Here is a 22,497-nt window from a genome sequence, read left to right as displayed (position 1 = left end):
AACCTTCGCCTCCTGGGTTCAAGGGATTCTCCTGCCTCAGCCTTCCAAGTAGCTGGGATTACAGGTGCGCACCACTGCGCCTGCCTAATTTTTGTATTTTTTTTTTTTTTTTTTTTTGGTAGAGACGAGGTTTCACCATATTGGCCAGGCTGGTGTCGAACTCCTGACCTTAAGTATTAAGTAATCCGCCCGCCTTGGCCTCCCAAAGTGCTGGGATGACAGGTGTGAGCCACCGTACCTGGCGGGATTCATGATTTAAAGCAAAAGAAAAAAAAGAAATAAATTATTCTGCTCAATACTGTTTGGCATAATTGCATTGCTTTTCATCAACACTCAAAACAGCCTCTTCAGGAAGTACTGAGATGGGAGTGGCAAGACTGGCTGAGGCCTAGCTCTCTAAAACGGTGGGGGAGGGGGGAGCGCCCTGAGAGAGGCATTCTACTAACCCCACCCCAATCACCCCTATTTTTACTCTTTCTACTTTCGGAATTGGAAAGAACGACACTCGAGCTAGGTTCCAATATATTAACTTTCAGGGGCCCACTGCCCACCCCAACCCTCCCCTAACAAAGTCCCCTGCCGGTCCCTGTTCCCTCAGCCAGCTGCAGGAACCTACCAACGGCCAGGAAGCTGCCTGGTGGTGTCAACTAAGAAAAGGGGGAGCATCTGCGCCGTCACTGTTGGGGAGGGGGCTCTATTAGTGGTTTGAGAGCTTCACAGAAGCCTTCCCCCTCCTAAACCTCCCCAGCTTCGAAGGGGGAGAATTCCACCAGCAGCCCCGCCAGGGACCTAAGCTGGGTTCAGCCATGCAAGCAGCTTCCAGGTGGAACCCCGGCCGCGAGCTTCCCAGCCCTTCTAGAGCGGGAGATGGAGAGCAAGGTGGAGGCAGGCGGCTTGCGGCGCGCAAGTCTCCTCTTCCCCGGCCGGCTCCCGGCTGCGAGCTCTGCCAGCTCAGAATTTGCAAAGAATCTGCGGTTTGGCCACCCACGGCACCTTCAGCTTAACCAAAGAATGAGCCCCAGGCAAAGTTACCCCCAGGCAAGAGGCGATGGGTGGAGGAGGAGGTACATGCAGCGGGCAGCCGGGCCCATAGCCAGCCTCCTTCCGCCGTGCAGCCCCCTCCCCAGGGGCCAGAGCCGGCCGAAGACTGGGGGTAGGGACGGAGTCGGGGGGCAGGGGATTTTTTTCCAGGGCAACAGGTAGGCTGGTGAGGAGGCCTCGGGCCCAGGGAGAGGCGCTGAGAAGGCTGCGGGTGAACGGGAGGGTCGAGGGCACACGTGAGTGACAGCACCTTGCACTGAAGGGGACAGGGCTTCCTCGAGCTCTGCCCTGTCCCCTCCACCAGTCCGGAGTTCGGCCCGGGGGCACCCCACCCCGCAGAGGGCGCCACTCCCGGCTTCCTGGAGACGCAGGAAGCCCTGGGGGCGCAGCCATCCCACAGCGCGGCCGAGGTGGGACTGGGGGTCCCGCAGCGACCGCTTTTCTTTGGTGGGTCTGCACGCACCTATCCGGGCAGGCGGGGAAAGGGGCCGGGCGGCCACCTCTCTCCTGAGGCCCGCAACGACCGCCCGCTCTCCTCCGGGTCTGGCCAGCTACTAAGACGATCCTCCGCCCGAGGCTGACGGAAGTGCTTCGCCGAGGCCCGCGCCATGCTCTCCTCCTCAGAAAGCGTGAAAGAAAACTCTAACCCAAAGCATGAGGGAGTGGGGATTGAGCGGCCGCTGGCCCGCCCCCGAAGGCCATTGATTGGAGGAGACTGGACACAGCGCCGGAAGTTTTCCTTGAGTCACATGATTGGCTGGGAGAAACAGAAGCTCCGCCCGACCGCAGCGCAGATTGGTGCCAGGCCCGGCCGGTCCCCCAGTCTCGTGATTGGCGGGGCACAGCAGACGCCCCTGGGCTGCAGCATGATTGGTCGCGGGTTGCTGGCCCCGGGTCCCGGGCCGGAGCCCCAGTGCCCGATAGATGGGCCGGAAGGGTCGCGGCGAGGCCCTGCTCAGTTGCCCCGGTAGACTTCGATCTTGCTGGCCTTGGCCAGCATGTCGATGATGTGGGCCTCGAAGTCCGCGTCGTGCACGCCAGTCTTCCGGAACTCGCCCGCGTACCGGTTGTTCTCCCAATAGTGGTGCCAGTTGCCCCGGCTGTCGGCCCCGAACCCGTACACGTTCACCTGCGGGGAAGCGCAGCGGAGCGTCACCCCAGGCGGGGACCTGGAGGATGGCGCGGGGCGGGCTCGGGATGACAGGGAGGAGAGGGGACGGGAGGCCCCGGGGAGATGCAGGAGCCCCCAGGCCTGGCCTAAGGACATGGACTCACATGGGGACACCACCTTCCCTTTGCAGCCCTTGCAAATTCCTCCTTTTTTTTTTTTTTTTTTTTTTTAATGGAGTACTTTGATCAGCACCACTCAGTGAAGCACTTGCCGGGCCTCAGCTCTGCTCTTCATTGCAAGGCAGCCCTGGCCACTGGTGGAACGGGTTCTCTGAACGACTGAGTTCCATTTTTACACGAAGTAGGCCTGGGGCTCAGAGCTGGTGGGGGCAGTCGTCCAGCTGAAATTCAACTACATACACTCTCCATTCTATTTATGTTTTTTTTTTCTTTTCTTTTTCAAGACAGCGTCTCATTCTGTCGCCCAGGCTGGAGTGCAATGCCGCTATCTCGGCTCACTGCAACCTACGCCTCCTGGGTTCAAGCGATTTTCCTGACTCAGCCTCCCGAGTAGCTAAGATTACAGGCGTGCCCCAACACGCCTGGCTAATTTTTTGAACTTTTAGTAGAGATGGGGCTTCACCATGTTGGCCAGGCTGTGAACTCCTGACCTCAAGTAATCCACCCGCCTCAGCTTCCCAAAGTGCTGGGATTACAGGCGTCAGCCACCGCGCACGGCCAATAACTTTTTAATGAAGAGATTTTGGATTTGGTAGAATCATGAAAGCAGAAACGTTTGGGAAAGGCATATCTATACTTTATAGCCTAGAGATGGGGGAAACCAAGGCCACATGGATTCTGCCTACAGAAGCACATTCCTCTGTTAGCCTGCTAAGACCCGAGAAGGCCTGCACTCCTCTGTTCCATGGGTTCCCACCACCCACACCACGGGCCTACCCACCTCATCACACACATGCAGGGCAAAGAAAAGCACCAGCATCCCCGTGGAAGGGTACCGCCCGTGATGCTCTGTCCACCTGTCGTGGATATACTTGAAGAAGGCTGGGTTGTAGATCTGGACCTGGGAGGAGAAGGGATGACAGGTATATGAGGGGTTTAGGGGCAGAGATTCAGGCTAGACTGAGCAGCTTCTACTTGTCTATGCCTGTCAGAGACCTGTGCGTCTGTGTCTCCTGAATCGTGTGGCACCTGCTAGGGTCAGGCATCTCGGCAGATGGGGACCCTGAGGTTCTGCAGGGGAAATGGAACACCTGAGCTACAGGACCAGGCACACAGGCTGAGCCAGCACTGTTTCCACTGAGGTGGGGAAGAAGTGGGGAGCTTACCTTTTCTTTATCCACTCGAAGGAAGGATTTCACTGGGGCGTAGGTGCTGTAAGCAAAAAGAAAGAAAGATAACATTTCAGGCCGGGCGTGGTGGCTCACACCTGTAATCCCAGCACTTTGGGAGGCTGAGGCAGGTGGATCACCTGAGGCCAGGAGTTCGAGGCCAGCCGGATCACCTGAGGCCAGGAGTTTGAGGCCAGCCTGACCAACATAGTGAAACCCCATCTCTACTAAAAAAACAAAAATTAGCTGGGTGTGGTGGAGCACGGCTGTTATCCCAGCTACTTGGGAGGCTGAGGTTTCAGTGCGCCGAGATCACACCACTGCACTCCAGCCTGGGTGACAGAGTGAGACTGTCAAAAAAAAAAAGGAAAGGAAAGGAAAGGAGAGGGGTGGGGAGGGGAAGGGAAAGGGAAGGAAGGGAAAGGAGGAAGGAAAAGAAGGGAAAGGAGAAAGGAAAGGAGAAAGGAAGGAGAAAGGAAAGGAGAAAGGAAAGGGAAGAAAACATAACATTTCAGGTGGCCCCATGGGACCTAGGGATGCCCCCCACACCAGGCCTGAGCAATGTCAGCCCCACAACTTCCAGACTGCTCTGCTTCTGGACTGCTCTCCCGTGGCTTGTTCATCATTGCCATGCCTTACTCTAAAGCCTTCAACGGTCCCCATGGCATCCAAGATAAAATGGGAATGTTTTCAGCAAGCGATGGGGCCTTCCCTAGACCAGCCCCAACCTTCCTCCCCTAGCTCTCTGCTCCATTAGAGGTGGCAATCATCTCAAATCCACCATGTCTCTGCTCTCACCCCTGCCCTCGATCCACTCCCCTCAGGCTTCCCAGACCACACCTCCCTGTAGCCAGCCACGGCCCCCGTAACCTACATGCCCTTCTCTGAGTGTCTATGGTACTTCAACTCTACTGCATCCATTTTAGCCCTCAGGTCTCCCAAACATGAGATAATGAACATCCTAAAGTCAGGAAACTGTAACTCATTACTTTTGTGTTTATAAAATACATGGTGATGATACCCAAAAGGTAGAACACAAACCAAGCATCCTTGAAGGATAAATGGATAAACAAAATGGGTATATCCCTACATTGGCATAGTATTCAGCCTTTAAAAAAAAACAGGAAATTCTGACACATGCTACAACACGGATGAACTATGAGGACATTATGCTAAGTAAAGTCAGTCAGACAAAAGGACAAATACTGTTATGATCCCACTTACATGAGGCATAAAGAATAGTCAAATCAGGGCCGGGTGCGGTGGCTCACGCCTGTAATCCCAGCACTTTGGGAGGCCGAGGGGGCCAGATCACAAGGTCAAGAGATCGAGACCATCCTGGCCAACATGGTAAAACCCTGTCTCTACTAAAAATACAAAAATTAGCTGGGTGTGGTGGTGCACACCTGTAGTCCCAGCTACTTGGGAGACTGAGGCAGGAGAATCGCTTGGACCAGGGAGTCTGAGGTTGCAGTGAGCCGACATTGTGCCACACTGTACTCCAGCCTGGCGACAGAGCGAAACTCTGTCTCAAAAAAAAAAACAAAAAAAAACAGAATAGTCAAATCAGGCTGGGTGTGGTGGCTCATGCCTGTAATCCCAGCACTTTGAGAGGCCAAGTTGGGCGGATCACCTGAGGTCAGGGGTTCGAGACCAGCCTGGCCATCTGTACTAAAAATACAAAAATTAGCCGGGCATGGTGGCCCATGCCTGTAGTCCCAGCTACTCGGGAGGCTGAGGCACGAGAATCGCTTGAACCCAGGAGGCAGAGGTTGCAGTGAGCCAAGATCATGCCATTGCACTACATGCTGGGCAACAGAGCGAGACTCAGGCTCAAAAACAAACAAACAAACAGGCCGGGTGCGGTGGCTCCTGCCTGTAATCCCAGCACTTTGGGAGATTGAGGCGGGCAGATCACAAGGTCAGGAGATCGAGACCATCCTAGCTAACACGGTGAAACCCCGTCTCTACTAAAAATACAAAAAATCAGCTGGGTGTGGTGGTGCTTGCCTGTAGTCTCAGCTACTCGGGAGGCTGAGGCAGGAGAATCGCTTGAACCCAGGTTGCAGTGAGCCAAGAAGGCGCCATTGCACTCCAGCCTGGGTGACAGAGTGAGACTCTGTCTCCAAAAACAAACAAACAAACAAACAAAAAAGAATAGTTAAATCATAGAGACAGAAAGTAGAATAAGGTTACCTGGGGTTGAGGGGAGAATGGAGAGTTAGTGTTTAAGGTGTACAGTTTCCATTTGGGATAATGAAAACGTTCTGGAAATAGAGAGTGGTGATGGCTATACAATAATGTGAATATACTTAATGTTACTGAGCTTTACACTTAAAAATAGTTAAAATGGCAAATGTTATATTGTGTATATTTTACCACACAACAAAAATATATGGTGAGACAGAGTAGATTAATGGTTGCCTAGGGCTCGGGGTCGGAGGAGTGGGGGTGATGGCTTAGGGATCCGGGGGTATCTTTAGATTAAAGACCCTTAGAACATGAAAATGTTCCTTTTTTGGTTCTTTTTTTTTTGAGGCAGAGCCCTGCTTTGTTGCCCAGGCTGGAGTGCAGTGGCGCGATCTAAGCTCACTGCAACCTCTGCCTCCCGGGTTCAAGTGATCCGATCCTCCCACCTCATCCTTGAGTGGCTAGGACTACAGGAGCATGCCACCATGTCTGGCTAATTTTTGTATTTTTTGCAGAGACAGAGTTTCGCCATGTTGCCCAAGGTGGTCTCAAACTCTTGGGCTCAAACAATCTACCCTCCTTGGCCTCAAACAATCTACCCTCCTTGGCCTCCTAGAGTGCTGGGATTACAGGTGTGAGCCACTGCACCCAGCAGAACATGAAAATTTTTTTTGTTTTGTTTTGTTTTTTTGAGACGGAATCTCTGTCGTCAGGCTTGAATGCAGTGGCACAATCTCGTCTCACTGTAACCTCTGCCTCCCAGGTTCGAGCGATTCTCCTGCCTCATCCTCCCAAGTAGCTGGGACTACAGACGTGCGCCACCACACCCAGCTAGTTTTTTTTTTTTCTTTCTGAGACGGAGTCTCGCTCTGTCACCCAGGCTGGAGTGCAGTGGCGCGATCTCGGCTCACTGCAAGCTCCGCCTCCCGGGTTCACGCCATTCTCCTGCCTCAGCCTCCCGAGTAGCTGGGACTACAGGTGCCTGCCACCACGCCCGGCTAATTTTTTTTTTTATTCTTTAGTAGAGATGGGGTTTCACGGTGTTAGCCAGGATGGTCTCGATCTCCTTACCTTGTGATCCGCCCGCCTGGTGTCTCAAAGTGCTAGGATTACAGGCGTGACTCACCACACCTGGCCGGCCACACCCAGCTAATTTTTGTATTTTTAGTAGAGACAAGGTTTCACCATGTTGGCCAGGATGGTCTTGATTTCTTGACCTCATGATCGCCCACATTGGCCTCCCAAAGGGCTGGGATTACAGGCATGAACCACCATGCCCGGCCAAAAGTTTTTATTTTTATTTTTTTTTTGAGACAGAGTTTTGCTCTTGTTGCCCAGGCTAGACTGCAATGGTGTGGTCTTGGCTCACTGCAACCTCCACCTCCCGAGCTCAAGCGATTCTCCTGTCTCAGCGTCCTGAGTAGCTGAGATTACAGGCGCATGCCACCATGCCTAGTTAATTGTTTTATTTTTAGTAGAGACGAGGTTTCACCATGTTGGCCAGGCTGGTCTCGAACTCCTGACCTTGTGATCCACCTGCCTTGGCCTCCCAAGGTGCTGGGATTACATGCGTGAGCCGCAGTGCCCGGCCATGAAAATGTTTTAAAATTAATTGTGGGGCCGGGTGTGGTGGCTCATGCTGTATAATCCCAGCACTTCGGGAGGCCAAGGTGAGCAGATCATCTGAGGTCAGAAGTTTGAGACCAGCCTGGCCAACATAGCGAAACCCCATCTCTACTAAAAATACAAAAATTAGCCAGGTCTGTGGTGACACATGCCTGTGATCCCAGCTACTCGGAAGGCCGAGGCAGGATAATCACTTGAACCTGGGAGGCGGAGGTTACAGTGAGCTGAGATTCTGCCACTGCACTCCAGTCTGGGCAACGGAGTGAGACTCCGTTTCAAAAAAAATTAATTGTGGGCCGGATGTGGTGGCTCATGCCTGTAATCTCAACACGATGGGAGCCTGAGGCAGGTGGATCACTTGATGTCAGGAGTTTGAGACCAGCCTGGCCAACATGGCAAAACACCGTCTCTACTAAAAATACAAAAATTAGCCAGGCATGGTGACATGTGCCTGTAATCCCAGCTACTCGGGAGGCTGAGGCACGAGAATCTCTTAAACTCGGGAGGTAGAGGTTTCAGTGAGCCAAGATTGCGCCACTGCACTCCAACCTGGGTAAGAGAGTGAGACTCCATCTCAAAAAAAAATAAAATTAAAAAAAATTAAAATTAATTGTAGTCATCGTTATACAACTCTGAATATATAAGAAGTTACTGGATTGTACACATTAAATAGGTGAGATGTATGGGATATGAATCATATCTTGATAAAGCTGTTAAAAAATATACTTGGTGAACTAGATTTCCCATGGTTCCCGGCTATGATGGGACAACTGCCCCCAAAGAAAGTCCTCAGAAGGCAGAGCTCCCTCAGTCAGGAGCCATCACCCAGAAAGGAGACCAAAACCAGATGGTCTGGCCGGGTGCGGTGGCTCACGCCTATAATTCCAGCACTTTGGGAGCCCGAGGTAGCTGGATCATCTGAGATCAGGAGTTCCAGATCAGCCTGACCAACATGAAGAAACCTGTCTCTACTAAAATACAAAATTAGCCAGGCGTGGTGGTGCATCCCTATAATCCCAGCTACTCAGGAGGCTGAGGCAAGAGAATCGCTTGAACCCGGGAGGCGGATGTTGCAGTGAGCCAAGATCGCGCCATTGCACCCCGGCCTGGGCAACAAGAGCGAAATTCTGTCTCCAAAAAAAAAAAAAAAAAAAAAAACAGATCCTTCCTCATCTTTCCACCATCAATATGCTGTGTCACCACACAGGAGGTGACACAGAGCAAGCTGTGCCTTCAGCTCACCCACCAACTTAGGCCCTCCCTTCTCACCAGCCCCTCTTGGCCAAAATGTTCAATGAAAGGAATCCTACAATCTGGCCCCTAGAAGACTCTGCCCAAGATGGTCCTGTCACCCATATTCTACCCAGGCCAGCAAGAGGCTCACAATCGGATCTGCCCCGTGGACAAGGCGCTGGCGATCCACAGAAGGTCCAGGGCCTTGAAGGGCACCAGCACAAAGCTGACGTTGGCGGGCAGGTTCTTGGCACTCTCAGGGTACATGAAATGGTGGGTGGTTCGGCTGCCAACATCCTGCTCAAAGCCCACGGTTGGCGCCTGATTCATCCTGCAGGGACAAGAGGGTGACATGAGAATCAACTGCCATGGAAACTGGTACAAGATTCTTAGAGGACAGTTCAAAGCCATCCATCAAAAATGCAAACGGGTGTATACTCCAACCTAGCAATTCCATTGCTAGAAATCTGCCCTATAAAAATGGTTACAAAGGTGTGCAAAGATGTGTATGAGGATATTCACTGCAGAATTATTTACAATAGTAACACCAGAATCAATCAAACAGGCCAGGTGTGGTGGCTCACACATGTAATCCAGGCACTTTGGGAGGCCAAGGTGGATGGACTGCTTTGAGGTCAGGAGTTCGAGACCAGCCTTAGCCAACATGGCAAAACCCCATCTTTACTAAAAAAAAAAAAAAACAAATATAAAATTAGCTGGGCGTGGTGGCATGTACCTGTAATCCCAGCAACCTGGGAGACTGAGGCAGGTGATGTGTTTGAACCTGGAGGCAGAGATTGCAGTGAGCCGACATCGCACCACCGCACTCCAGCCTGGGTGACAGAACAAGACTCTTGTCTCCAAAAAAAAAAAAAAAAAGGTTGGCCGGGCGCGGTGGCTCACACCTGTAATCCCAGCACTTTGGGAGGCTGAGGCGGGCGGATCACGAGGTCAGGAGATCGAGACCACGGTGAAACCCCATCTCTACAAAAAAAAAAAAAAAAAAAAAAAAGGTTACTAACATTGGGGGCTTAACTCATTTTTACTGTATACATTTTTATTTATTTACTTTTAATTATTATTAGTTTTGAGACAAGGTCTCACTCTGTCACCCAGGCTGGAGTGCAGTGGTGCTATCTCGGCTCACTGCAATCCCCGCCTCTGCCTCCCAGGTTCAAGCGATTCTCCTGCCTCAGCTTCCCCAGTAGACGGGACTACAAACATGTGCCAGCATTCCCAGCTAAGTTTTTGGTTGAGACGGAGTATCGCCCTGTCGCCCAGGCTGGAGTCCAGTGGTGCAATCTCACCTCACCTCCACCTCCTGGGTTCAAGGGATTCTCCTGCCTCAGCCTCCCAAGTAGCTGGGATTACAGGCGTTAGCCACTACGTCCGGCTAATTTTTTGTATTTTCAGTAGAGACGGGGTTTCACCCTGATAGCCAGGATGGTCTCCATCTACTGACCTCGTGATGCGCCCGCCTCGGCCTCCCAGAGTGCTGGGATTACAGGCGTGAGCCACCGAGCCCAGCCATTTTGTTTGTTTGGGTTTTTTGTTTGTTTGTTTGTTTTTTGAGACGGAGTCTTGCTCTGTCGCCCAGGCTGGAGTGCAGTGTCACAATCTCGGCTCACTGCAAGCTCCGCCTCCTGGGTTCACGCCATTCTCCTGCCTCAGCCTCCCAAGTAGCTGGGACTACAGGCGCCCGCCATCACGCCCGGCTAATTTTTTGCATTTTTAGTAGAGACGGGGTTTCACCGTGTTAGCCAGGATAGTCTCGATCTCCTGACCTCGTGATCCGCCCACCTCAGTCTCCCAAAGTGCTGGGATTACAGGCGTGAGCCACCACGCTCGGCCCTGTTTGTCTTTTAAGTCTCACTCTGTCACCCAGGCTGGAGTGCAGTGGCACCATCATGGCTCACTGCAGACTCGACCTCCTGGGTTCAATCAATCCTCCAGCTTCAGCCTCCCGAGTAGCTGGGACCACAGGTCTGCATCACCACGCCTGTTTTGTTTTCTGTTTTGTAGAGATAGGGGTCTCACTGCCTTGTCCAGGCTGGTCTCAATCTCCTGAACTCAAGCAACCCTCCTGCCTCAGCCTCCTGAGTAGCCAGAACTAGAGGCAGATGACACCAGGCCTGGCCTACTTTTATAATTTTTTAAAGAAACAACTTATAAAGAACAGCCTTCTGCAGCTTCCACCTCACTTGGCTGTTCTGCCCTCCTTCCTATAAGATGGTGAAAGTAAGATAGGAAGTTCAAGCCTTCCCTCAGGCCCTGGGCCGGATGGAAGCCTCTGTCCTGCCACCCACTACCACCCTATTCCTGTCTGCCGCTTTAAGACCCTGTCTGCCCTTCCACTCCAAGGCCAAGAGAAATGCCCCAAGTTCTGACGGTCTGCCCTTGCTATCTTTTTGGTGATGTGCAATGTCCCCTCTCTCCTGCTGCTGTCTGGACAGAGGGGACATTGCTGTGGCTCCTGTCCGGAAACCTTCTCTGTGGGTATAATAAGCCAAGAAGGCTTCCACTTCCTTTCAATTTGTGCAAAATACAAGACAAGTAAAAACCAAAGCTCCCCTTTTTAGTATGCATCTTACGTAACAGGTGAACCAGGTTTAAACACAAACCTGTTGGTCTTTTTTTTTCTGTTATGACTGTTTACAAGCACATTCCTGTCTCACGTGGACCACCTTGTGGAATCATGACTACCAAAGCAGGGTGACCGTCACCTGGCCCTCCACTAGGAACACAGGGAGCCAGGGAAGCAGGGAGCGCAGTCTCTAGGTGGCTCTCCTTGCTTTTTATGCCAGTTCTGTAAAACCAGCACAAACATTCCCTGTCCTTAGAGTGGCTGGCACCAGCTAGCTGGGCTGGGTGAGGACTTGCTGTGTTCCAGGGGCTCCCAAGCTGTCTTCATCAGGGACGGGACTGGGAAGGACCATGGGCTGTGCTGTCCAGGATCCCCTCGCCCTGCCAGTCACATCACTGTGCCCCCTACCTCTCATTTTCCCTTCCCTTGAGGGTCTGGAGGGTGCTTTGGGGTGGGAGGTCTCAAAACCTAGAGAACCTCTGTGTTCCTAACCACTTCCGTTCTAGCTGGCTTCAAGCAGATGCCCAGAATTTCCTCCAGAGAAACTAACATGCTCTGTCTCCAGAACAGGGATCTACTTCCAGCCTCCCTCTCCCAAATTCATGTCCTTCAGTGAACTGCCCCTTTGAGCCCGGTCTTTAGGGTTTAGAGATCCTGTCTCCTAGAAGAGCCAAGAAGTATCCTTCCCACCCCTGAATAACTCTTAATAGCTTGTGGGCTGCTAAACTCCCCATGCAGGTATTGGTGTCCTATGGTCACACTGACACAGTCTGTATCTGCCTCCTGCCAAGCACCCTGGGGCCTGTGAGGAACAGAGCAGTTGGAGAGGAAGCCTTAACAGGGGATGTCAGAGCCAGAAGTGTGTCTCAGCTGCCCAGGGTATGGCAGGGGTAAGCAGGGGGTAGAGGAATTGGGCTGGTGACACAGGCTGGCCGGGGCCTGGGCGGGGCAGGAGCTAGGATCAAGGTATGCTCTTTTTCTTCTCCTTTTTCAAATAGAGATGGGGTTTTGCCATGTTGCCCAAGCTGGTTTCGAGCTCCTGGGCTTAATCAGTTCTCTCGCCTCAGCCTCCCAATGTAGTGGGATTACAGGCGTGAGCCACTGCGCCCAGCCAAGGTGTACACTTGACCTAAGAAACAAACTTCATCTCACCAGAGATGGTGAGGCCAAGAGATCCTGCAGAGCACAGAGCTGCAGCCGGCCCAGGCTGGTTTCTGAAGACCCACCATCTGCCTTCTGCACTGACTTGGCAGCCCGAGCTGTCATGAAGTCCCCATGGGACCTGTCAGCCAGGGTCACCCTGCCTCCAGCGCCTGTGGCTGGCCATGCTGCAGAGCCTGGCCCTCCCTCATTTCCCCATGGTTGGCCAGATACCAGCTTCCAAACATCTGGGAATGAAGGGAGCAAGAGGTCCCAAAATATGTTTCACAGCCTCCAAGGGAAAGGGAAGGAACATGGCACTCTAACAGGGACAAGGTTTTGTTTCAAGGCTCTGATTCATCCTGGAGGAGCCACGCCCTGGAAAGGGGCCAGAGCAGGACGAGGAGGATGAGCTGCATCTCTGGGACTCAGGAACACAGCATTCTAGAAATCTATCTGTCCTTGGCTGCCTCCAGCAGCTAAAGAAGTATTCAGGGACAGGGGCGCAAGTGGGGTGTGTGCCCGCTGGTTAGGACCTGATGTTGGCTGCCTAGTCCCCTTCACTCCTGCATGTATCTGCGGCGTGCCTACTGTCTAGCGGGCACTGTTCTTGGAGTTGTGGATGGATCTGCTGGCCAACTGAGGCAAGACCAGCTCAACTGGACTTGAAGTGGTCCACAGGGCTCAGAGAACAAATAGGAGGAGCGAGTGGCAGCGAGGTGGGTGGGGCACAGGTGGATCAGGCCATCATCTCGCTGTAACTCAGCTCAGCCCTCCAGTGGGTCTTGCTTCCAGGGCCATTGGTTCCAAACTTGGATATGTCTACAATTGGAGTCACCCCCAGTGCCATCTGTTGTTTTTGTTTTTGAGATAGGGTCTTGCTCTGTTGCCCAGGCTGGAGTGCAGTGGTGCCATCATAGCTCGCCATAGCCTCAAACTCTTGGGCTCAAACGATCCTCCTGCCTTAGCCTCCCAATTAGCTAGGACTACAGGCTCACACCAGCAAGCCCAGCTTATCCACTGCCATCCAGTTCCTCAGACCAGCAGACGGCCAATTACTACCCAGGTCACCCCTTCCAGAAAGTGATTCTGGGGTCCACTCTATACCACCCCCCTTCCTTACCTGGCCCCTGTGAGGAAGCATCTATAAATTTTTTTTTTTTTTTGAGACAGAGTTTCTCTCTTGTTGCCCAGGCTGAAGTGCAATGGCATGATCTTGGCTCACTGCAACCTCCGCCTCCTGGGTTCAAGCGATTCTCCTGCCTCAGCCTCCCGAGTAGCTGGGATTATAGTTACGCACCACCACGCCCAGCTAATTTTTGTATTTTTAGTAGAGACAGGGTTTCACAATGTTGTCCAGGCTGGTCTCGAACTCCCGACCTCAGGTAATCTGCCTGCCTCAGCCTCCTAAAGTGCTGGGATTACAGGCATGAGCCACAGCATGTGCAGCCTTATAAATTTCTTTCTGCAGCCCCACCTGACAGTACCGGCCAGATGACTTAGAGGCAGTCCTTTTGGACCTGCAGGGCTTCCACCCAGGAGCTTCCTGACCATCACTGAGGTGCCTGACCAGTGAAAGCTCAAACTTGATGCAGGTGCTCTGGGCACCTAAGAGCATTGTCCTGGGCTTCCCGAGTGCACAGAGCTGCATGAAAGTGACAGATGCCTCAATTCCCAACCTGGCCATGGTGTCTGGGGAGGGGAGAGGCCCCTCTAAGACCAGCTCCCATCCCATCTCCCTCCCATTGGGGTATGAGCAGTTGGAGGATATGGATACCCCCAGGTGGCTCCGGGGTCCTGGACAGGGTCCAGTCCAACCTGCTCACCCTCCCACTTGCACCATTTCCCAACATGAGGAAGGTCTTACATGGAATGCTGAATGCCTCCGAGACATATTGCTGCCTTCGTGTTGCTATGGAGACAGCAACAGTTTCTAAGAGAAAGCCCTTCCTTCTGCCTCCTGGGAAACCTGGTCTTAACTGCAATGCTCATCCTAAGAGATGCGTGAAAACTGGGCATTGGCAGGAGCTCTGTTCTTCAGGCTCTTCCTCTACCAAGGAGTTGGGTAGGAGGCATTTCTTGTCCCCAGCCAAGTCAAGGGGGGATGTCAGAAAACACAGGCTCTGGAGCAGAGCAAGCAGCCCACGTTCAGGTCGTGAGCCTGCCCCCTATTCCCTGTTCACGCCCAGGCCTTCATTGCAGAGTCTCGGTCAAGACTGAACGCCCTCCCAACTCTTCTCCCTTCCTCACGGCTGGGCATAGAGGTCTTGGGAATGAATGAGCCCTAGAGCAAATACCGAACAGCACCTTTCAGCACCCACATCTGCCTTCTGTGCATCTGCCAGCGAGAATCACCTGCTGTTATGAAGCAGGATGCTAGCTGGGCTTGGGGCCCTCACTCCTTGCCCAGCTGCTGAGGGGACGAGGAGGACAGGGCCGACTTCTGATGGGAATTTTTGTTTTTGAGACAGGGTCTCAGTCTATTGCCCAGGCTGGAGTGAACTGGTGCAATCATAGCTCACTGTAGCCTCAAACTCCTGGGTTCAAGCAATCCTCCTGCCTCAGCCACCCCAGTAGCTGGAAATACAGACACGCCACAATGCCCAGCTAATCTTTAAAAATTTTTTGTAGACACAGGGTTTCGCCATGTTACCTAGGCTGGTCTCTAACTCCTGGGCTCAAGCGATCCTCCCACCTCAGCCTCTCAAAGCGCTGGAATTACAGGTGTGAGCCACCATGCCCTGCCTCTGATGGGATTTTTCACCAAACATCAGCCAGGAATCTAATGTCAGCTCTTTCCAGAGGAATTCAGAGCCTTGGAAACAGAGTGCAGGCCTCAAGCAAAGCTTAGATTTGGGATTCTGTCTCCCCATCCACCCCAAACAGGTAAAGGAGAGAGCTCCAAGCCTGCTGTGAAAGACTCTGGGAGGCAGGGCCCCACAGCACACCGGTAGCTGGCAGCATGCACCCTGCCAGACAAGGCAGAGGAGGGCAGTCCCCCTCCCGGAGGCCCATCCTGGGCCCACCCTTGGGCTCCACAGGGGCTCACCTCATGATGAAGTTGTGCCCGTCCACGTCCTGCCCATAGCCAGAGCCCCGCAGGTTGCCCGAGTTCCCCACCACGGCACAGCGCCGGCACTGGTGGGGGTCCCGGAAGCGGTAGGGGTTCTCGCCAGGCACTATCTGGAACAGCTTCTCCAGCACCTCATTGGTGTTGTGTGACTTGAACTGGGGCTGCAGCATCTGTGGAAGGGAGGGGAAGATGGGAAACGAGGAAGGGGAGAGGTGTGTGAAGAAGGAGGGGCCCCGGCCTCCACTCCTGTGCCCTCATTATCCTGTGTCTGGGCACAGGCCTCTTTATCCAGGGCTCTGCCAGGGAACAGGGGTTCTTTCCTCTGGGCAGTGAGGGTCTCTCCCTCTCTCAACGACAGCAAAGTCCCCGGTTGTGAGTGAGTCTCAATGTCCAGAGATTGGGTGCCCTGCTAGTCACAGTTAGCTCTGATGCACTAGAAGGGGCTCAGGGATCAAGGTGCCTTTCACACATTCTCTGGGAACCTGCAGGCCTGGGCCACGGAGCAGAGCAGCCTCCTTCAGGGGATCCTTCCTGGTCAGCCTACAGGGGGCGCCCCCGGCACTCAGGCTGAGGACTGGGGTTGCAGAAGCCACGTCCAGGGTGACAGTCCAGCCACTCCCTGAGCCCCAGGGAAGGGCAGAGAGGCTGATAAATTCTTTCAGAGCCAGAATGGCTGGAATAAAACTGGTGTCCCCTCCTACCAGCGAGACCTGTACCAACCAACTAACGGTCAAAGACCATGAAACGAGGCAGCACCAACCAGATGCTTACAGGCCCAGCAAGTGCCACACAGGAGTGAAATGGCAGGTAAGGTCCACAGCCAACAGATCTGAGCCCCGGCAAAGAGAGGCAACTTCAGCCAATTGCTGCCACGTGGGATCATGAGCCCAGAAGGGCCAAAGTTTCCCATTTTTCAAGACACACTGAAAATAAGGATTTCATATGAAACAAGAAAAATGAAATACTCTTTTTTTTTTTTTTTTTTTTGAGATAGAGTTTCACTCTTGTCGCCCAGGCTGGAGTGCAATGGCGCAATCTTGGCTCACCGCAACCTCCGCCTCCCGGGTTCAAGGGATTCTCCTGCCTCAGCCTCCCGAGTAGCTGCAATTACAGGCATGCTTCACCACACCCAACTAATTTTGTATTTTTAGTAGATATGGGGTTTCTTCATGTTGGTCAGGCTGGTCTCGAACTCCCGACCTCAGGTGATCCACCACCTTGGCCTCCCAAGGTGGTGGGATTACTTTTACTCAAAAGTAAATTACTTTTACTCAAAGTGCTGGAATTATTTTTACTCAAAAAAAAAAAAACCCACATAAAAATAAAATAAAACATTATGTGGATGGAGCCATAACTTGATGGGTTTGTGGGTGAGCAGGGCCTGCTCAGGGGATGGGAGATTGATCTGTAGAGGGAGCTTGGCTCCAAGATGAGAATTCCTATATAAAAATTAGCCAGGCGTGGTGGCACGTGCCTGTAGTCCCAGCTACTCTGAAGCTGAGGTGGGAGGATTGCTCGAGCCTTGGGGGTCAAGGATGCAGTGAGTCAAGACTGTGGCCACTGCAAAGACAGTGAGAACCTGTATCAAAAAAACGCTGTCACAGTAAGAGCCCACGGGGCTCCTAGTGGCCCCAGCTCTGCAGACCCTGGTCCTCGGGCACTCTTGACAGTCTAGGCTGGAAGGCAGGTTCTGTGACATCATTCTGATAAGCATGATCACATGAGCTCATCCCTCGCAGCTTGGGAGCCTGCAGGGGCTCAGTGCTGACATGGCTCCACCCATGACATGTGTGGCAACGAGATGGCCTGCAGAGCCTGGGGAGTGACACTCCAGAGCCTTGGGGCAAGGTAGAAGGAATTAAAAGTAGCAGAAAAGTGATGACTGGAAAGACAGGGAGGACCCCCCCAGCCCCACCCCTTCACCTCCCTTAGCCCCTGAGGGTTCTTTTCATTGCTTGTTTTTTTTTAACTCTAGAATCAGACAACACATTATTTCATAAAATAGATTAAGTAGTCCCTGCACGGCTTTCTTTTCTTCTTTTTTTTTTTTGAGACGGAGTCTCACTTTGTTGCCCAGCTGGAGTGCAATGGTGCAATCTCGGCTCACTGCAACCTCTGCCTCCCAGGTTCAAGCGATTCTCCTGCCTCAGCCTCCTGAGTAGCTGGGATTACAGGCACGCGCCACCATGCCTGGCTAATTTTTTTTTATTTTTAGTAGAGACGGGGTTTCACCACGTTGGTCAGGCTGGTCTCGAACTCCTGACCTCATGATCCGTCCGCCCCGTGCTCTCAAAGTGCTGAGATTACAGGCGTGAGCCACCACGACCGGCCTTCCCTACAAGGCTTTCTTATCCCAGCCCAGTAAAAAGTCTTCTAGCAGTTGTAAAGAACCAAGAAAGGGGCTCTGTTCTCATGGTATTTACAATTATTTTGGCTGGGCATGGTGGCTCACGCCTGTAATCCCAGCACTTTGGGAGGCTGAGGCGGGCAGATCATCTGAGGTCAGGAGTTTGAGATCAGCCTGGCCAACATGGTGAAACCCCGTCTGTACTAAAAATACAAAAAAATTAGCTGAGGGAGGTGGTGCATGCCTGTAATTCCAGCTACTCGGGAGGCTGAGGCAGGAGAATCACTTGAACCTGGGAGGCAGAAGTTACAGTGAGCCGTCACTGTGCCACTGCACTCCAGCCTGGGCGACAGAATGAGACTCCATCTCAAAAAACAAACAAACAAATAAAAAACAATTATTTTGAGCCAATGTTCATAAATTAGGATATTTAGTTTTAAAATCTGGATTTCTAGGTTTTCTTAAAAAAAAAAAAAAAAAAACCCAGATCCAGCCTTGTGCAGCAACAACTGCTGGGGCCTAGGGGCGGCTGCCTCCTTCCTCTGGGGCAGGCCCCCCATGGCTGTACTCCTCACTCCCACCTGCTCCCTGTGTCCCTGCTGCCTGCCTGGTCCAGGAGGCATTTCTGGCCTATGCTCGGGTCCTACAGGCACTAGAAAATACTAGCCCCCTCCATCAGGTCAATGCTTGCTCTGCCCTTCAGTAATCTGTGATCCTATAAATGGCTTGGTCAAACAGGCATTTTGTCAAGGCTCTGGGGGCCAGAAATCCAAGAGGGGGCTCTGAGTGGCTCTAAAACTGGGGGACAGATCCCTGGAAGGGAGCAGCAGCTCTTACCATCCACCACCTCTGGACATCGGGTGGAAGATCCATGTTCTCTCGGGTCCAGACGGGGGAAATGTTACCGTCAAAGTGGCTGTCAAACCAGTCGGAGGCACCGGCATCGCCCATGCAGCGGCGACAGGCGCAGCTCTTGCCCGAGAGCCTCTCCTTGCTGAGGCGCTGCAGGCCGGCATAGCCGGGCACCAGCTTCACCCGGTGCGTCCCATCCAGGGCCCCCGAGTCCAGGTAGGGGAGCGTGGCCATGCTGTGGTGCGAGTAGGTGAAGAGTAGGGACATGATGAACACCAGCAGGAAGGCCACGGAGAGGAACCACACCCGCAGGGAGCACTTCATGGTGCCGGCAGGCGGGTGGCGGTCACCGTGGCCACTCTTTTCCCAGCCCGCTGAGGGGCCAGCCACGGCGTAGCCTGCCTATTCTGGCACCACATGCAAAGGGCATAGGGTCACGTGCTGCAGCAGGGGACAGTGGCAGGGGTCCCTTGCCATGCCCTCCCTCAATGTAGGGAGAACACACGTTGGCAGGAGTGGCTGTCCTGCCCCTGAGTCAGGCGGGGCCCCTGCTTAGGGCTTCATCGGGTCTCTCCGTCACTAGCTAGGCCACAGAGGCTCTGCCTCTCCTGCCACCCTGGTGAGGGGGAGGTCAGTCCATTGCAGCCCTCTAGTCCCTTGGGATTGCTGGCTGCCAGCTCTAGGGGTCCCCCTCTTTGGCGGCTTGAAATAATCCAGTCTGGAGCAGTCGGGGTCCTTGTGGTTCATGAGCAGACAATGAGGCGGCCCCTCGTTCCCGGCAGCGGGGAAGCCCTAGAACTCCAATCACAACAGAGAGCACATGGACTTCAGGGGACTTGGGTTCCATGCAAGCGTTGTCCCACCTCCTGGCCCAAAACCTCTGCCAGAGGAGGGGAGCCAGACCCCAACCCTGAGAGGACAAAAACAGGAAGCTCTGTGAGTGTGGGAAAACCCCGCTGCAGAGATCGAGATCCTTTCCGCAGTAGGTCTTGCCCTTCTGCTTCCCATCTGAGGTGCTGGTCCCTTCTCCTGGTGGCCCCAGCCCCAGCTGCAGTTGCGTAGGGGTCGCAAAGCTCCTACTGTGACTGTGGGGTCCTCTGGCGCTGGGAACAGCTGCTGTTCAGCGGGGCACTGTGTCCAATACCATCTGGGTCAGGCGAGCTTGTGCTGAGCTCCCCACCAGGGTCCAGGTCTCCTTCCTAATACTCCTGGCCCGGGTTCTGCCCATCCCCACTCCCCCGGGGCCAGCCTATCCTGCTGTTAGCTCACAGTAATCCCCTGGCAGGTTCCCCTTCACATGTCGGGCGCCAGGCTGCCGCAGCACGACCCTAGAATGGCAGAGAGGAGAAATAATGTGCGGATGAATCACACGGGCACCAGGCTTTGTCCCAGCCCCACCCCAAGCCCCAAAGCTAGCAGGAGAGGAGATGCCCACTTAATCAGAGGGTGGACATGACCAAGGGCTCTGCCCTCTAGCTGCACAGATAGCATCGCTCTGTGGGACTCCAGGGCCTGGAGGACTAGATTAGCCCAGAGTCTTCACTTCTTAGCCAGAAGGTAAACGAGTCAAGTGATTTTCCCTAAGCCACATGCTTTCAGATTTAGAGAGTTCCTAGCCCAGCTATGTACAGTTAATTTCAGGAGAAAAGTCAGAGAAAACAGCCCAGAGAAGATTCCAGGGGACTATGGACACTGACTGCCCCCCACAGCACTCTCTGGAGCCTGTCAGTGCCTGCAGAGGCCTCTCCCAATCAGAAGGGAGGGCTGGCCGGTCTCTGACCGCCCCTCTTCTCTCGACTGTGGATTATCAATGAGGCATTGCTGGGTCCACTCAATGAACCATGAACAGTCCTGTCAGCTCCGCCGTTGGGGGAGAACCTGGCTGTGTCAGGAGGTGTGGTTGCTGGGCTTGGTCCTGCCCCTGGACAGCCCTGAGGGCAGTTGTCTACATCCATCTGTACATTATGGACAAAGTGAATGCCAGGGTCCCTGGTAGCACTGACAGCCTGAGGCCTCATGCGGCCCTTGCAGGCAAGAACAGGGAGAAAAGGCCACTTGTAGGCAGTTTGGGTCTCAGCCATAAGGAAAGGAGCTCGGATCCATGCCAGGCGTGAGGGAGCCACACCAGGTGAGAGGAACGCTGAGAAGGGAACCCCTGAGCACTGGCTGTGTGCCGTGGGAATCTTGCAAAGCTGGCTGCCTCGCCTCTCCCCAGCTCCCCTCCAAATCTGCCTAGCGGTGCTGCTGACCTAGCCCCTGGGCCTCTCAGTGCAGCCCTGTTGCCTGTCCTTGTTGAAGTCTCCAGCCCACTTTTGGGGTCTCCTGGCTGCTTCCAGCAGCTGCAGACAAGGCCTCTCAGGCTCTGTGTTCAAGAAACCTAGCTGCCCCTCCATTTGTGGCCACAAAGCCAGCAGGGAATGGAACGAGCATATTGCAGTAAGGACATTATTCTGGGTGGGAAATGATGTTCACAAAAGTAGAAGAACTTACCTAAGGTCACGACGTTGTGAGTGGAGGTGACTTTGGGATAGGCCATGGCACAGAAAGAAGGCTGTGGCCTCCCTGAACTACCCACGGCTCAAGGGTGAGAGGGAAGGAGATGTGGAGTTGGCTTCTCAGGGTCGAAAGTGAAGCCCCGCCCACAGGCCTCATCAGGGCTCCTGGCTCTAATCCACGGAGACCCCAGCAGCACTGGCTCAAAGGTGCTTCTTCCAATGTTCTGCTGTGCCCATTTAGCAGATCCCACTCTAGGCATGGCCTTGGCTGAACAGTCTGTAGATGGGAAGCCAGGTCCTTGTCTCCTCTCATTCTCCCTTTGCCTGCTGCATGCCCAACATCTAAGGACAGAACTCGAGTTCTTTCAGGGTCCCACTCCCAGCTTCCTGTGACCTGAGGAGAGCCAGTCATGAGGCAGGTGGCCCTGGAAGACAGTGACTTTGCAGCTGATGGGAGCGAGAGGTCCTGCCTGGGGAGACCTGTTTTCTGGCTGGGCAGCCCCGCAGTGGCCACTGAAGGCGGGGGCTGGGCAGAGCTGGCACAGGAGGCTTCCAAAGGAAGCAACTCAATCAGGGAAGTCATTAACTCCTTGGGATTCTAGATCAACGCAGGGGGCACCCGAAGGAACTGCACTGCCTGTTGGGGAGGGGAAAATCCCTGGTTTTGACATGTCTGGAAAGAGCAGAGAAGTAGAGCATCTGGCAAAGGCCCTTGCTTTGGGAACCCCAGGTCCAGGTGTTACTGCAAATACAGGATGCTCAGCTTGTTGTGGTGAGGGCAAATGGAGCCATGGGGAGGAGCTAAAAAAAAAATCAAAGGCCCCCAAACACGCACTAAAAATCCCAAAAATGACCTGGCAATGACCCTCTCATAGTTCATTTCTACCTGTGCCCCTCAGCTGCCCACCACGTCATGGGCTTGCTCCCCTTCACAGCTACTCAGATCATTTTGTTAAGCCCATGCACACCTCAATATAAAGAGCTCGGAGGAGGCAGGCCCAATGGCTCATGCCTATAATCCCACCACTTTGGGAGCCTGAGGTGGGTGTATCACCTGAGGTCAGGATTTCAAGACCAGCCTGGCCAACATGGTGAAACCCCATCTCTACTAAAAATACAAAAAATCAGCCAGGCGTTGTGGTGGCCACCTATAATTCCAGCTATGCGGGAGGCTGAGGCAGGAGAATCACTTGAACCCAGGAGGCGGAGGTTGCAGTGCGCCAAGATCACGCCATTGTACTCCAGCCTGGGCGACAAGAGCAAAACTCCGCCTCAAAAAAAAAAAAAAAAGACCAGGCATGGTGGCTTACACCTGTAATCCCAGCACTTTGGGAGGCCGAGGCGGGTGGATCACCTGAGGTTGGGAGTTCGAGACCAGCCTGACCAACGTGAAAAAACCCCATCTCTACCAAAAATACAAAATTAGCCGGGCATGGTGGCACATGCCTGTAATCCCA

General features: G+C 53.5%; 1 protein-coding gene across 12 annotated transcripts in view; it reads right to left on the bottom strand.

Annotated features, from left to right (window-relative positions):
* Positions 1-296: 296 nt before the first annotated feature.
* Positions 297-22,497, bottom strand: part of ST3GAL2 (ST3 beta-galactoside alpha-2,3-sialyltransferase 2) — a 59,589-nt gene continuing 37,388 nt past the window's right edge. For 5 of the 12 annotated variants that reach the window (XM_016928483.4, XM_063796209.1, XM_063796207.1 and 2 more), the window contains 6 exons: positions 18,531-19,873; positions 15,323-15,516; positions 8,701-8,880; positions 3,498-3,543; positions 3,113-3,232; positions 297-2,170 (listed from right to left, as the gene is read on the bottom strand). In XM_016928483.4, coding sequence (XP_016783972.1) covers positions 1,997-2,170; positions 3,113-3,232; positions 3,498-3,543; positions 8,701-8,880; positions 15,323-15,516; positions 18,531-18,869 — 1,053 coding nt within the window. In that variant the 5' untranslated portion in view covers positions 18,870-19,873 and the 3' untranslated portion in view covers positions 297-1,996. 12 annotated transcript variants of the gene reach the window in all.

Source organism: Pan troglodytes, chromosome 18 (genome assembly GCF_028858775.2).
Source record: "Pan troglodytes isolate AG18354 chromosome 18, NHGRI_mPanTro3-v2.0_pri, whole genome shotgun sequence".
NCBI lineage: Eukaryota > Metazoa > Chordata > Mammalia > Primates > Hominidae > Pan > Pan troglodytes.
This window is presented reverse-complemented; position numbering and strand designations above follow the sequence as displayed.